The following is a 16,742-nucleotide window of genomic DNA, read 5'->3' as shown; positions in this document are numbered from 1 at the left end:
TTTTAGCAACACTGGCTGCCTGCCCTGACAAGCTCCACCTCAGGGCATCTTAGTCAGCTCAGGCTGCCATAACAAAGTACCACAGACTGAGTGGCTTAAATAACAGAAAATTATTTTCTCACAGTTCTGGAGGCACAAAGTCCAAGGTCAAGGTGCTAGCAGCATTAGTTTCTGGTAGGAACTCTCTTCTTGGCTTGCAGATGGCTGCCTTCTCACTGGGTCCTCACATGGCCTTTCTTCTGTGTGTGCAGACTCCTGATATCTTTTCTTCTTCTTATAAGAATGCTAGTCCTATTAGATTAGGGCCCCAGCCTTATGTCCTCATTTAGCCTTAATTACCTCCTTGTAGGCCTTATCTTATAGTCACATTGGGAGTGAGTCTTGTTCCAGGATTCCATGATGGTCCTCTCCCATTCTTTAGGTCATAAATTGTCCAAAAGTGATATAGATATCAGCAAGCAATGACTTATATGGTGTGAACTGAGGGATATCTGAAAGGTCTTATCCACACAACCAAAATATTTCTTCTATATAGAAGCCACATTAGAGCTCATCTTGTGATAACTGTTGTTTTTCACTACTCCCCTTAAAAAAATTATCCAGAAAGTGGTAATCCATTATGTCATCAATAGTTCTATGAGAAATTAATATATCTAATGATGCATCTCATTGATAGGAAGAGGTTTATAATATTTCATCTTGGAGGCTTGGAGAGAGCAGAAGATGGAAGAGGTTCTGAAAAAAATGAAATAAAAGGAAACATTACATTCTGAAAAGTCAAGTACAAATTTGTCTTGTTTCTCTCTTGTGTCTCCACTTGGCTATATCTTAAGTCATTTGTGACTGGGTAGCTTTCTCCTTCTAAGAGATATAACAGTCCTTTTTTGCTTTTCTAATAGGCTCTTCAATTTAAAAAACAATGCTTCCTTTTTGATAAGGCCTTTGTATCCCAAGGTTGCTATGTTTAGTTTTTCTTCTAGGACAGGTCTCCAATGGTATTTTTTTAATCTTCAAAGAGCACCCCCCCCCCAATCTACTAAAAAGAAAGGAATTTAAAACTCTGAGGCATTCACTAAACCTATCAGCTCAGAGAAGAATAATCTCCACTCGGTGCCCAGAAATACAAGCAAACAGTGTAGCTTGTGGTTCCAAGAATGGTAAAAGCTTGGAGGAAATTACATAAACTTGAGAGTTAACTTGCCCCTCTGGAGACCCTCCAAGAAGAGGCAAAAGTAATAGCTCACGTTGTTGAGTTTTGCTCCATGTCAGGTACTGTTCTAAGAGCTTTACACCCGTATGAGTTCTACTGAACAGTGCAAAGCTCGGACTATGAACAAAATGCAGCTAACTTCTATTTTTCATCATCCCGTTAAACTTTATTCCCCAGAGTAACTCCCCACTGACTTTGGATGATGTTTGGCAGATCCTTCCCTTATTAGGTCACTCCCGGATAATAAAGCCTTCTGGTTACTTTCTGTTACGCAAACGGTCTCACTTCTAAAATTACAGTTCCCAGCCAGCTTCAGGTCAGAGGCAATGGGAAGCCAGCTTCAACCTCCTACCCTTTATCCTTTCCCCACAATCTACAAGGTGCGGCTCCCTACTTCCCCTTTAACTTTACCTACTGTCCAAGCGCATCCTACACCACAACCGCCACGCTGGCTTCCATACTGTTCCTTGAGCTCATAGCCATGCTTCCACCTAAAGGATTTTGCACTGGCAGAGCCACATAGCCCACCTCCCCATTTCCTAAATGTCTTTGCTTACATGTCATTCTGCAGGAGAAGCATTCCCTTACCACTGTCATCATCTACCACCTTGTTCTGCATTCTTCTTCATCATTGTACTTATTTTTACTTGATATATGTGTTTATTAATTATGTCTCCCCCAGTAGGATATAAGTTTTACAAGTTCAAGACCTTGATTTGTTTTCTCACTGCTGTTCTTCTCTTTACCATCTGAGAACTCAGACCAGTGCCTGACCCAATATTAGGCACTCAGTAGACATTTTTTGATTTCAGGGTAAGGATACCCCGTGAGTACAAACAGTAGAATAAAACATCTTTCAAGCATCTCAGAAGGAAGAGTCTTGGTATTTTATTTAAAAATGCCCCTAGGAGTTAATTAATAAAGGAGTAACTATTCAGATTACCACGAGTTTGCTTGCTGTGTGGCTACAGTTAAAAATTAACATTCTAAACATTTTATTAAAATTAGCACTGGGGCTTCCCTGGTGGCGCAGTGGTTGAGAGTCCGCTTGCCGGTGCAGGGGACACGGGTTCGTGCTCCGGTCCGGGAAGATCCCACATGCCGCGGAGCGGTTGGGCCCGTGAGCCATGGCCGCTGACCCTGCGCGTCCGGAGCCTGTGCTCTGCAACGGGAGAGGCCACAACAGTGAGAGGCCCGCGTACTGCAAAAAAAAAAAAAAAAAAAAATTAGCACTGTTCCTTCTAAGCAGCCTTTCCCACTTTGACAGTGTTTTCACTCAGGAGACAAAACATGGAAATGAACCTGAGTCTAACTAATATTAGTATAATTGCATGTATAATTTTAAAATCATTGGATAATGTTATTGTAAATTACCTGCTTCTTAAAAAAAAGCATTATTAATTTCATTTGAATACAACATTTATTTCACCAAGGCCTGAACTTTTTATTTCCAGATTTTTTTTTTTTAGTTCTCTTATTTATACATTATTGAAAGTGTCTATTTTTGTCTTCATTGCTAGATTAGTATTTGCTGGGTTATGCTTCCATTTCTCTTGCTCCCACTGTTGCAATCAAGAAAAATATTTAGGAACACACAGTAATGACTTTTTAGAGTAATGTTACTTTACAAAAGTAGTATCTTCACAGAACTTGGAGTTTGTAGCATTATGCAAACTAAACTGTTTTTGCACTGTAAAATGTATTTGATTCTTCTCCTCTTATAAATTCCATATATCTCCTTTCAGTATCTGCTTTCCAGGAGTCTATGCAAGATTGATGGAGACATTAAATTCCAAAACTAAAAGAGAAAAAAATGTAAATGTGAGTCTTCAGTTGACTTTAAAGGAGATATATTACTCAATAGAAACATGCAGGGAACAATGATAGTGGGCAGTAATCCTAGATTAATTACACTTACTCAATATGTTTATGGAACCAATGCATATGGCCAAACTTTTTTATAAAGCACTATAATTGTATGATTTTTTGCACTGGACAGTAAATGTACAAGCATTAGTATTGAAAGACAGGATTTTTTTCCCTTATTACTGAAAGCAAAATTACTCTGTCCTATTACAAACCTATTAGATCTCTATCCCTACATCTTTTATTTATTGATCTCTCAAAAATCTGTGCTTTATGTTTTATTGTACAATCAGCAGTAAACCTCAAATGTTGAAAGATTTGAAACTGTGCAGTAACAAATCTGTGAATTCACAATGATATTCTAAATGATCCAGGAAATGTCATTTTAAGTGGTAAAATCAATATGTATGTTGGTTCATTAGCAAAATACATAATGGCTATTTCTAGCATCTCCTCAGACTCTCTGTTTAATCATTTTGTATTGTGATGCCTGGCCTGAAGCAATTCTATTTTTAGTGCTAATGGAACAGCCCTAAATTGCTTATTTTCTGTTTACTAAAGTCATCCTGTTTGTTACCATGGAAACTATGACAACTGCTCTAGCTAACTATTTTATTAAATGAATTGAAAATGTAGCTGAAGACTGTGAAGGTGCAGCACGTCTTTCTTAAAACGTACTTTCAAACAGCTGCAAAACTATGGCCATATCTATAGAAAAAAATGAAATTAATTATGAATAAGGTCGTCTGCATTTCAAACTGGGGAGGCTTATCCACATTTGAAAATCTGAATCAAAACTAGCACATAGGCATCCCCAACTTACAGAGAGTATATGTTCTAAAAGTGTATTTGTAAATCAGTTTCTTGGAAATTGGAACACATTAACCCATAGAAACAATTTCATAAATAATAATTAGATCTCCAGGGCCACCCTCAAAAGCCCTTCGACCTGTGGTGTCTCAATCTATAGCAATATTAGCAGTAGCCTTTGTTCTCAGCTCTGGCAGCAGGAGCCAATTCACAGGGATGAGAAGAAAGGAAAGAGTTTTCTCCTAGTTTTTAATAGTGAGAGCATACATGGAACACCATTTCGGAATACTAGCATCCACAGTAGATGTTGGAGCTCTCAATGCCCGTCTCCAGCCTCTTGAGGTCTCCTTATTACCGACCCTCCTGAGTTGGCCCTCAACGAGGGTCCTCCTGCCCAATGTCATTCGAGCCAATAGAAGAAGGCTGACTGCGGTTCAGAAGCAAAGGAAAGTTTATTCTTTGATCAAAGCATGGAGAGGAGGTGTGAGCTCCTGCTCTAGAGTCCACGCTCTCCCTCCACCCACGCCCTCCCTCCGCCTACGCCCGCCCACCCTGCCCACAAAGGCTGTGGGCGGGGCTGCTTTATAGGGTCTCCAACCGTGGGGAAGGGGGGTGGAGTTCTGGTGAGTGGGGTGGGGCTAAGGCTCCTCTAGGCTCCAGATTGCGGTACCAGGGGCGCAGCGACTCTGCACGAGGCCCACTGAGTTGGGGTGTCGGGCGCAGCCATTTTGTACTAGGAACTCTGGTCTGAAGTGCTGGGCGCAAGGCCACTGCCCGAGGCACCCTATGAGCAAGTGAAGCTAGACTAAGCACAAAAGAAGAGGTTAGACCTTATCTAATCACCTAGATTCCATCTTATTTTTCCTGGGGACCCAATGGGCTTTGCCAGTGACACTCTCACTTTTGCACATCTCCCTTCGGAGCTTCACACCAGACAGATCTTTCTCCCACCCTGATCCTGCCTCTACATTGAACCATCCTTCTCCTCAAGATGCAAAAGGGTCCCAGCTAATTGTTTAGGAAAAAAAAAAAAAGAGAGAGAGAGAGAGAAAGCAATAAAAATACTCTCTATTGCCTAAATGATTGAACTCTTCGTGAAGTTTTTGCATTTTAAAAAATACAATATTTTTTGAACCCAAATAAATCCCTAACCTGTGAGATTTCCATCACCACAACTAAAGAAAATATTCAGAGGGTCAATGTGTGAGGAAACTGCTCTGGGGGAATACTCAGCTTTAGAAGTCAGACCCAAGAAGTCAGTCAGAAGTCAGTTGATTTAAAAGAAGTCAGCTTCTTGACTGTCTTCTCTAAATCTTGGATCTTGGGTTTTCTGTTCAAGGATGGATGGCAGTGGTTAGTTGTAAACTGAGTCATCCCTTTGTTCATTTCATTTCCAGGAGATTCTAATAAAATGTATCTTATTAGCCCTATAGTTGTGCTTTTAAAAGAATATCATCTTCCCGGTTAAAAAGATCAAATTAACACAATAATATAGACAAAAGTTTTGTTCTTATTTTCTAACAGAATACAAACCAAACAAAATCATTGTGATTTGGGCATTGTGAATTTTACACAAAAAAGGAAAGAATTATTAGGACATGTTTAAGACAGAGTCAGTAATTTTTTATTTGATGTCTAAGAAATTAAAGAAGAGAAAGGAAATAATTTGGGATTATTTCAGGATGAGAAAAAATGAGTTAGCTTAATTATTTATAGAGCTATATTTTATATAGATTCAGAATTAAAATATATAAGAAAAGGTTGGCAGTTATTTCTAGAAAGTTAAAGAAAGTTTTTTATTATTATTAAAATGGTGAGTATAAAAGCAAATAAGATTTGATTCTGTTTTTCCATAATGTACTACTTGAATTTGCCTGTAAAATCTTTCTGGGAAATTTGTGCATTTTTATGTAAATATATGTGCAATAAAATATGAAATTAAAAAATCAAATTTTAATTGAAGTTCAGTGGTCATTGAGGATAGAAAATTCTATAGGGCTTTGTTAGAATTTTAATATTACTGACACTGCAAAATGAAAGCATATTTTTGACCTTACTCTCATTTTTTTTTTATCTCCTTAGGTTCTACTTTCATTTGTAACACTCACATAATTCCAGTGAAAAACCAAGAGGGCGTGGCTATGATGTTCATCATTAATTTTGAATATGTGACAGATGAAGAAAATTCTGCTTCCCCAGAGAGGCTAAATACAATATTACCAGTCAAAACTGTAAACCGTAAGTAAAAGGCAACATAATGCTCTTGATACCCTGCTACTGTAGTAATTTTAATACATGCTTCATTTTGATTCAGTTCTCAAAATATGTTTGCATTTTAAGTAAAATAATTTTGTATATACAAAAGCCATAGCTGACATTACCCATCAGTGCCTAACAGAAATGATCAGCTGCTTTCAAAGCCATTTGACTTGGTTATACCAAACTTATTTAACCAGTCCCCTACTGATGAACATTTAGGTTGTTTCCAAATTTTGGCTATTGTAATAATGGCAGAATGAATTGTGCATATGTATTTTCATGTGTATATGTACATTCTTAGACAAAATTATCTTCAGAGTAACGTTCTATAAGTGGTATTCCTGGGTCAAAGGGTAAATGAATATGTAATCTTTTTAGATACTGCCAAACTCCTCTCCTTATGTTTGAGCCATTTTACACTAATACCAATGTATTATATAATATAATACAATGTATTGTATATACATTGTATATAATATTGTATGTTCAATGTGTATAATGCAATGTATTATATCTTTCCTCCAAAGCCTTGCTAACAGAGTGAGTCAGTCTTCTCGATTTTTGTCATGATAAGTGAGAAGCAATACCTCAATTAGTTTAGTTTACATTTCTCTTATTATGAGTGAGGTTCACATATTTAAGCACTATGGACATTTCTTTTTCTGTCAATTGTCCATTACTTGTATACATTTTCAACTTTTTTGTCTTTTTCTTTTAAATTGTGGAATAAGTGGCAAATCGCTTCCCCAGCAAATTGTCTTTTATCTTTTTCCTGATTTTTGTCACACGAAGCCTTTATTTTTTTGTAATGTGGTGAAATTTATCAACCTTTTCTTTTGTTGATTCTGAATTTTTGAGTCATAATTAGAAAAGCTTTCTCCATTTCAAGGTTGTAAATAAATTCATATTTTTTTCTAGACTTATTTTTTAGGATCTCTAATCCATTTTAAGTTTAGCTTGGTTTATAGTACACGTTATAAATTTAATTTGTCATTTTATCAATGGCTTTCCAGTCGTTCTAACATCATTTATTAGAAAGTCTGTCTTTCACCAGTAATTTGAGATATCACTTTTATCACATACTAAACTTTCTTACGTGCATGAATATATTCTGGTCTTTCTATTCTGTTCTCTTGATCTGTGTCATTGAGAATCACACTGTTTTGAATATACAATTAACCTCTTATATGACATACTCCCTTTAATATTAATTTTCAGGGTTTAAGGTATTTCTTGTTGCATATTCCACATGAACATTAGAAACAACTTGTCTGGATAAAAAAAATTCCCTATGGTATTTTTATTGGATTCAGATTAATTTTATAAATTAATTGGAGGAAAAGTAACATTTTTATGATGTTGAGTCATTCTATACAGGAATATGTATATGTATTTTCATTTATAAATCTAATTTTTGTGTCTTTCAAGAGTGTTTAAAATTTTTCCTTATTGTTTACTTTGCTACTTGACATTCAACATGTTTTGTTGTTGCTGCTATTATAAATAGGATCTTCTCTTTAATTATTATCTTCTAATAATTTTTAAGGCTACTGATTTATTCTGAGTATGTTAATTTTATGGTCTATCTTAGTGAGTTTTATTAGTTTGCAGTGGCTTAATCATTGTTCTGAGGTTTTCAAATGTTCTATAATATCAAATAAAAATTACTTTACATTTTCCTTTCCAATTCTTATACATCTAATAGTTTTCTCTTGTCTAATTGTGCTGGTTATTACCTCCAACATATCGTTAAAAAGAAACTGATAGTGAACATCAGTTGTTCCTGAATTTTATGTGAACGCCACCAGTGATTCTCATTAATTCAAATGACGGCATGTGGTTGAGTGGAATGTGTTTTATAATTTTATAGAAGTTTCCAATGACGTGTATTTATTAAGAATGGGTGTTGAAATTTGTAAATTGCCTTTTTAGCATCTGTGGAAATGAGTGTGCTATTCTGTTTCCTTATTTTTATGGTAAATTTTATTAATAGAGTTACTAACATGGAACTATTCTTACATCCCTGGAAGGAACCACATTTGGACATGATGTATTTCATCTTGTAATACTGAATTCTTTTCATCTAAAATTAATTTAGGATTTTGCATTGATCCTCATCAGGGAAATTGCTCTCCAATTTTTGAATATGTATATGCAATTTTGTTAGGTATTATTATCAATGTTATAATTACTTAGGAAAATAATTTGGAGTTTCTTGTCTATTTTCTGTTCTACACAACCATTTATATAGTTTGGGAATGATCTGGACTTTAAAAGTTAAGTACAATTCCCCTGTAAAATCATCTAAACCTGGTACTTATTTGTGGAGTAACTTTTTAACAATTATTTTCTCCAGAGACTGGACTATTCAAATTATCCAACTCAACTAGTATCAGTGCCTTTGCACTCCTAAGTATGCTTAGTCTTCTACCATTCAGTTTTTCAGTTTAAATTATATCATTTCACTCCCAGTTTTTACCAACAAGGCACTCAATGACCTTATTTTATATTTCCTTCTCCTTCCATTTTGTTTGGTTGTGATACTTCTAACTTCTTAGAGGATGTAATTTACATACTTCTCACTTTTGTTTTGGCCTTAGATTTCTAGTGAAATGTATTCAATACTCACTACTTGTCTTTTTGTCAAAGTTTCCGCAAACATAACTTCTTGGATAAAGTTCACCTCTTCAGTAAATGTTCATGAGTAAATCAACACTATTTTTCTATAGCCTTCACACTTGGAGGACAGCCTGGGTAGATATAAGATATTTGGCCCACATTTTTTGCCCTGTGAACCTGGTAGATAGTGTTCCACTCTTCTTGCATCAAATGTTGCTAATGAGGAATCTGATGCCAATCCACTTGTCTGCCCTAAGGAATTTTGTTAATTTTCCAAGTCCCAGAAAATTTCAGATATAAATTAATAATGGTAGATTTTAATACTCCTATTTCAAACCAAGACAGACTTTTAAAGTCCAAAACTATTGCTTGCATATGTCTGGATTTGACGTTCTAAGTCAATTTTCCTGGCTACATGGTGGGCCCTTTCAATATGTACATTCAATTCATGTTATAGTTCAGGAAATTTTATTGAATTATAATTTTTAATATTTATTTTATTTCTTTTGGTTTATTTGTCTTCCTCAGGGACTCAAATAATATGGATGCTGCACCTTCTTTGCCTGTCTTTCATATCCATCACTTTCCTCTGGTCTTTTTTTCTCTCTTTATTCTATTTTATTTTCTTAGCTTCTCTCATTTCTAGCCTCTATTCTTGTGGTTTGCTTGTAATGTGTCTTAATTTTTTAGATGATTTTGTCTTTTTCTTTCCTGAATTTAGTACCTGTATTCTTTCAGTTCTTGCTTTGCATTTTCTTCTTATTTTTCCAGTTTTTATTTTATGTTTTTGAGTTCCAAATTCATATCTCTAATTACTGGTTTAAATTTTTTTAATTTATTTCAGGATGTTATATATCTATTCTGTTTCATAATCAGATATTTAGCACACTTTCCTCTGCAAAGTATGTTTTTATCCCCATTTCCTGTTTTTCTCTTATGATATTTTTGTATGAATATTAGAGTATTCTTGTTTATAGCTATTCATGAAGGACTTTCCTGGACCATCACTAACAAGAAATCTGGGGTGGGTGGGGCAAAGGGAATAGGTCTTGTTTGCATGCCTTTTAAATTTTTTCAGTTCCAAGTCTCATTCATATATAGCAAGGGGTTTGTAAATTTGGAGGGTTTGTGGGGAGGGGGGTTACTTGTTCTTTAAAATATATGGCACTGCCTGTTTTTGTTGTTTGCTTGTTTTTGTCTTCTGAATATTCTGTCCCCTCTTATATTAATAAGGGGACCTTATGTTTATCTGCTTCCTTATTTCCCAGCCTCCAAGGGACAATTCCACCTTTGAATATCCCTCCCCCTCTCCAAGATGTAGTGCTTTTCCAAGGCTGATATCTGGAGTCTTGTGCACTTTTCTAGGCACTTTCTATTGTCTCTCTAGTAACCAATGCTTTGTCCATTAAGGTCACAGAACTTCTCTCAGTATTTCTCACTCAGTGTTAAACTTCTTCTCCCAAGGGTAAACCCTATTTGATATGTGTTCCATTACTCTAAGGAGACTTCTGAACTCCTGCCCCACCACTTTTTCCACTTAGCTTCTGCCTGACTATTGCTGTGTACCCTTCTTAGCCAATTCTGCTGGTCTTCGGCATTTATTTCCCTGACTACATGTAAATTAAAGTTTGTAATGTCTCTTTCTCTAATTACTCTTTAGGCATAGTTTATGGGTATTTTTATTTGCCTCCCTTATTGATCTCTGTGGTTTTTAGGAGGATCTATGAGCAAATGAAAATATAAGTTACTGTCATTGTCTGCGGGAAGCTGGAAGCCTTATCACAAAACTGTAGTATTTGCATAAAGAAATTGTTATACTATATGTAAATCAGATAGCAAAATATATGTAAAATATAAAACACAATCCCAAAAACCTATGTTTTAAACTGAATTAATACTAAATCAAATGTACTCCAGCTGAAAATTTCACTTAGGTACGTCTAAATGACAGTACAGTATCCTGTTAAGGCAATATTGGGACAAATATATTAGTGTAATATAATTCCAATATTTTGAATATTTTATTCTGAGCAATATCACACTTGGGAAAAACTCTCTATTAAAACCACCAATCTGTCAGTCTCCCAGGTGACATGTTTAGAACAAAATTGAAGTACTATAAAAAACTATTGTAATACTAAAGACTTGTTCCTTTAAGTTGATGACTGTTTTTGATATCTTTATATTTTCTACTAACAAACTTAGTCATTACTGAATGGTTCCTGAGAGTATACCTTAGGTAATGTCAGCCTGTATTTTGGTAGTGAATGTCAATGAGATAATTTGCTTGGGGGAAGCCTGGTTTTGTTTCTTTATTGTCTTCAAAAAGTCTTCATTTTCCTCCCAAAATAGCTGTTTTTCATGGTCCATCAAGTTGGATGGGAGTAGTGTATCAGCCATATGACAAAAAAGGGGATTTTAAAAAAATAAAGTATTCATTTCAAACTGACATACAAATGGAGAATTGAAACTTTGATTTCTTGAATGGAAGACAATCTATACAGTAGCCTTGAGGTATCATACATAATCTATACAACTTTATACTAGGATTAAAATGGCATCTCTTTTGCAAGTCATAGCAAATTCAGTAGTTTGTTTCTTATTATGTGAACATGAATGGTTTCCCTACACTGCAGCTGTCACTCATATAGGGAATCATTGAAGAGAGTACAAACATGCAGATAAAATTGTTTCCAGAGCATTACAAAAGGCCTATTATTTACAACCATTATATTGGGTTTTTTTTGTGTGTGTGTGGTACGTGGGCCTCTCACTGTTGTGGCCTCTCCCGTTGCGGAGCACAGGCTCCGGACGTGCAGGCTCAGCGGTCATGGCTCACGGGCCCAGCTGCTCCGCAGCATGTGGGATCTTCCCGGACTGGGGCACGAACCCGTGTCCCCTGCATCGGCAGGCGGACTCTCAACCACTGCGCCACCAGGGAAGCCCTATATTGGTTTTGATTATACCTCCTGTCATTATAAGCTTTAAATTTCTCTTTACTTAGTGTCAATTTTTGAGGATTTGATTGTTAAATCAAGCAGAAAAATTAAAGAGAGACAAATTATATTTGGTAGCTTCTGATACTATCCAATTTCTACTTTGTATCATTTCTGATCTTTGGAAAGGTCCTTTTTTTTTCTTAAAGTATAGTGTGAAATAACCTGTTGGCTATTTCAAACATTGTTGCTCTATTGGTAGCCTCTAAAACAAATAACTCAATAAGGAAATAAAAGCAAATCAAATTTTGATACACCCTTTTTTGCAGAAACATCTCAACTTTCAAAAAGCTTAATTTCTTATCTAAATAAGGAGTATGTAAGTGTGTGTGTGTCTGCGGGGGTAGGCATGCCCTTGTGTTGGAATTTAAGTGAAAGTAATGGGGAGAGGCTACTGTTTGTTTGAGATGATGTGGATTTCTATATATTCAACTGCCTCTCCTGAAATGTAGACACAATAAGGGAAAAAATGTGAAGGAGCTATAAGAAACTTAGATGAAAAAGAAATGAAGTATTAAATTGAGAGTATTAAGTAATAGAAAAGGAGCTAAGTACACAATAGAAAAGATGCATCATGAAAAGGCACTATGATCAATTGGCTGAGTAAATTCTGGAAACTTAGAGACTTGTATTGAATAAAAACGTGGATCAATTCTCAGTACAAATATCTAGTTTCTGGGTCAGGAACACAGCACAGCAAAAGTGAGCAGCTTTCTCTGGGAAGAACTCATTTTTCACAAATTTAATCTCTGTCGAAGATATAGGACCAGCCACAAATAGATGTCTTAAGTCCCCTGGAATAAAGCAAGTACAGGAGAGAGTATTATTCTGATAGGTCTATCAAATTAATATATACTGCACAATTTAGTTGATTAATTACTACATAATAAATATAAATATGAAATAAAAGATATAATTAAACATTTTCTCACTGATGGTTTAAACTCTGCAATCTGAAAAGTGGAAATGATACTGAGTAGAAGAGAAAATTCTACTTTTACTACCAACTAAAAGGGGGCCACATCTAAAGGAACTAAGAGCAATGGGAAGATGTGTTCTCTTTTTTTCTGCTCTAATATCTCTTTCTATGAAATATTTGCACAACATGAAAGATAACCAAATTATGTGTCCTTGCTTACACTATTAATTTCAAAGTTAATTGTCAAGTGTGAGGTTTTTGTTTTCATTATTATTTATTATTATTATTATTTTTTTTATTTTTTTTTTTTTGCGGTACGCGGGCCTCTCACTGTTGTGGCCTCTCCCGTTGTGGAGCACAGGCTCCGGACGCGCAGGCTCAGCAACCATGGCTCACGGGCCCAGCCACTCCGTGGCATGTGGGATCTTCCCAGACCGGGGCATGAACCCGCGTCCCCTGCATCGGCAGGCGGACTCTCAACCACTGCGCCACCAGGGAAGCCCTGTTTTCATTATTTTAAATAAAATATTTAAAAGTTTTATTTTACATTACTTACAAGTATGTTTAAGTCTTATATTTCTTCTATTTTATAGCAGAAATCTAGGATCGCCAGTCTGGTTCACACAGACACACATACACATTTTCATTTGTTAAAAATTTCTTTAAGGGGATTGGGGGGAACCTAAATTAAACAAAAAATTCCTGATTTAACAATATACAACCCAACAGAAAATTAATGCATTCTATGTTCTTATCATGCCTGAAAACCAAAGAGTCAGTTGAGCCACTATAAATGTTGACCTTAAGCTCATATCCCCAAACAAGTTTTAACTAATAACATTCACTCCTCTTATCAATTTAAAATAGTTTTCTGTTTAAGTCTACTTAATTTACTGTTTCCATCATGGTCAAAAAAATCCATGAAGTTTTCTCATTTTACTAAACTTGAAACATATCCCAACAAGAAAACAGGCCCAAGTTAAGTCTTTTTAGTCACAGAAAAATACTGAATTTTATCATTTATTAATTTATAAATGATTACACTACAAGTCAAAATTATACATGAGATCCTAATTTTTTAAGGTACTTTTCATCTCTTTCCCTTAGCAAGTATTTCAAAACTTCACCAGGCTTTTCATGACTCTCATGTCAAATCCACCTCCTTTGTCAGAGAAATCACCTCACCTTCCACACCTCAGAGCAAGGGGAGGGCTTGGGCAAGAAGTCCCTTAATCAGCCCACCCTCAACAAATATACCTCAACCCCTGGAGGCAAACCTTAACTGGGGTCCACATCTCCACTTGAAACCCATTCCCTCTGCCATTCCTTCCAAATCTGTCCTTACCAATGGCCCTCTCTCAGCTATGTTTTCTACTGGCTCTTTTCCTTTTGCTCATGCTGCTGAGAATAGCCTGTACTTCAATAGATACATTCTGTTTACATCAAATAATATTTTCTCAAAGTTTCAATTAGTTAAATGTGTTGCCAACATTTAAAAATTGGAAGATTACACCTTAAATTACGATGTCTGGGGGATTCCCTGGCCATCCACTGGTTAGGACTCTGGACTTTCACTGCCGTGAGCCTGGGTTCGATCCCGGGTTGGGGAACTAAGATCCTGCGGTTGAACGGCACAGCCAAAAAAAAAAAAAAAAACTAGCTTATTTTGGAAAAAGATGAGTATGTGGCCACACATTTGCAATAAGCTGGAAGAGAATACTGACCACACCTTTAGATGGTATGTACTCCCCAGTTTGCCACAGTCCTCAACTCTCCTTATTGCTGTTCATACTTGGCTTTCTTCACTTTTGTCCCCTGACTCTTCTTAGAGGCATTTAGATTTTCCACACCTACTTATCATCTCCCTTATTTCCTTTCTTCCTCTGCCCTGCCCACTGTAATGAGCTTTCTATGTTGTGCTCTCAATGTTGTCCTCTAGGTTGAAGATACTCTGCTAAATTCGATTCCCTTTTCTCGGTTCTTTTATGTTCCATGACACCACACTCCTTTGCTTCTTTTGATTTCTGTGACAGCTATTTTAGTACCATTTTCTTGTTCCGCTTAAACAAGAAACTCTTAAACACTGTTTGTTTATCCCCCAGAAGCTGCTCTTAGTATTATTCTCTTCTTAGTCATCTTCTCTGTACACCCTGCTTGGGCAAACTTATCTGTGACCTACAGGATAAAGGCTCCCTTTCAAATCAGTATCTCCAGACCACACCTGTCTCTAGACTTTTCCAACTACTTATAACTTCATATATCCAACTGCCCACTGGACATCTTTTTTTGGAAGATTTTAGCATTTCTGGAAGTTTAACATTTTCAAGCTAAGACTTGCCTTTCCATCCCAATTACCATCTACTCTATTCCGTCAAAAACTCTTGCTCTTCATATGTTGTGAATGGTGTCATCATCACAGCCACCCAAGCCAGAAACCTGGGCATCATGCTAAACTTCTCCTTCTCTCTAATCCTCTGTTTTCCCAACTGAAGAGTGATCAAATTCTCTCAAGCACACCTCCTGAATATCTCTCTCATACAGCTCACTGTAATTACCTACTCAGGCCCTCGACACATCTGATGCAGTGATCTCAAAACTGGTATCTCTGCTTTCAGCTTCTTTTCCTCAGGCTCACATGTCCCACTACTGTGCATCAGATCATAACACTCCACTATTTATATTCTTTATAATGGGTCTCTATTGCCTAAAATTAGAAACCTCCAAAACCCTGTGCATTAAGCAAAAGACACATGTTATGGCCTCAGATACTTCCTTAGCCTCATCTCCCATCACAGTGTGCCCCCCAAGCCATTGCCATCATATCCCATATTTCAGTGGTGGTTTTTTGAAACCACATACATTTTATACCACCTTGTGTGTATAACATAGTGTCCTCTCTACTAGACTGCCTCCGTTTCTCTAGCATACCTTCTCCAAAGGACCCTTTACCTGTGGGGAGTTCCTAATTCACCCAGATAGATTTTCCTGTTCTTGCCCCTGTGACACGATGATACCTCATACCTGTCTCTACTACCACACTGGCACATCCGTTTGCCTAGTAGACAAGAAACATAAATGACTAAAGAAGGCCAGGAATGAAAATAGAGAGCAAGAGAGGTGAGAGCTGTGGAAAACTAAGGAAGCGTACCTTGTTTAAAGTAGCCAGGAACACTTAAGCTCCAGTTCATAGGAGGGCTGTTGTGTTTTCTTCCGTATCCCCAATATTTGGCAAATAGTGAGTACCCAATACATACTTGTAGAATGTATAAATTTATGAATGTTATTTTTATATTGAGTAATTAAGGTTTTTTTCCCTACTGAATGCATATTAGTCAGTGATTCTCCAAGAGTCAGACCGTCAGCTTCATCTTGTAGCATGTTTGAAGTGTAAGTCCTTGGGCCTTACAAACCAGAACAACTCATTCAGAAACACAGAAATTCAGGGCTTCCCTGGTGGCGCAGTGGTTGAGAGTCTGCCTGCCGATGCAGGGGACACGGGTTCGTGCCCCAGTCCGGGAAGATCCCACATGCCCCAGAGCGGCTGGGCCCGTGAGCCATGGCTGCTGAGCCTGCGCGTCCGGAGCCTGTGCTCTGCAACAGGAGAGGCCACAACAGTGAGAGGCCCGCGTACCGCACAAAAAAAAAAAACAAAACAGAAATTCAGCAACCTGTGTTTTCACAAACCCTTCAGGTCATTCTGATACACATTGAAGTTTGAGAACTACTAGTCTAAGTTACTTAATGGTTAGATAAAACCATAAAGATAAATTTTAAGTGAAGCTAAAAGTAAAAATATAGTAAAATAAAGTTAAATTTCTATAACATCTTATTTTCACAGTTATTTTCAAAAGTGTACTTTTTCGTTTCATTTCATTAAGGTATTATAAAGGAGATTCCATTATCTTTGAAATGATTAAAATTATACTCTCCAAATCAGAAGAGAATTTTTACCTTTATGCTTACTAAAATAAAAGTTTGAATTACTCTAAAAGCTTCAACTGAAGCAAAGTCTATACACAAAAATACAGTTGGTAATTTAGGCAATTATCTAGCTAATTTAAGC

General features: G+C 36.5%; 1 protein-coding gene across 2 annotated transcripts in view; it reads left to right on the top strand.

The window, feature by feature from the left end:
* Nucleotides 1-16,742, top strand: part of KCNH7 (potassium voltage-gated channel subfamily H member 7) — a gene marked incomplete at both ends in the record, with an annotated part of 461,489 nt that overhangs the window by 310,126 nt on the left and 134,621 nt on the right. For both annotated transcript variants that reach the window (XM_079709750.1, XM_079709749.1), the window contains one exon: nt 5,969-6,124. In XM_079709750.1, the coding sequence (XP_079565876.1) occupies nt 5,969-6,124 (156 nt within the window). The remainder of the gene's footprint in view (nt 1-5,968; nt 6,125-16,742) is intronic.

This window comes from Hyperoodon ampullatus (genome assembly GCF_949752795.1).
Source record: "Hyperoodon ampullatus genome assembly, chromosome: 8".
Taxonomy (NCBI): domain Eukaryota; kingdom Metazoa; phylum Chordata; class Mammalia; order Artiodactyla; family Ziphiidae; genus Hyperoodon; species Hyperoodon ampullatus.
This window is presented reverse-complemented; position numbering and strand designations above follow the sequence as displayed.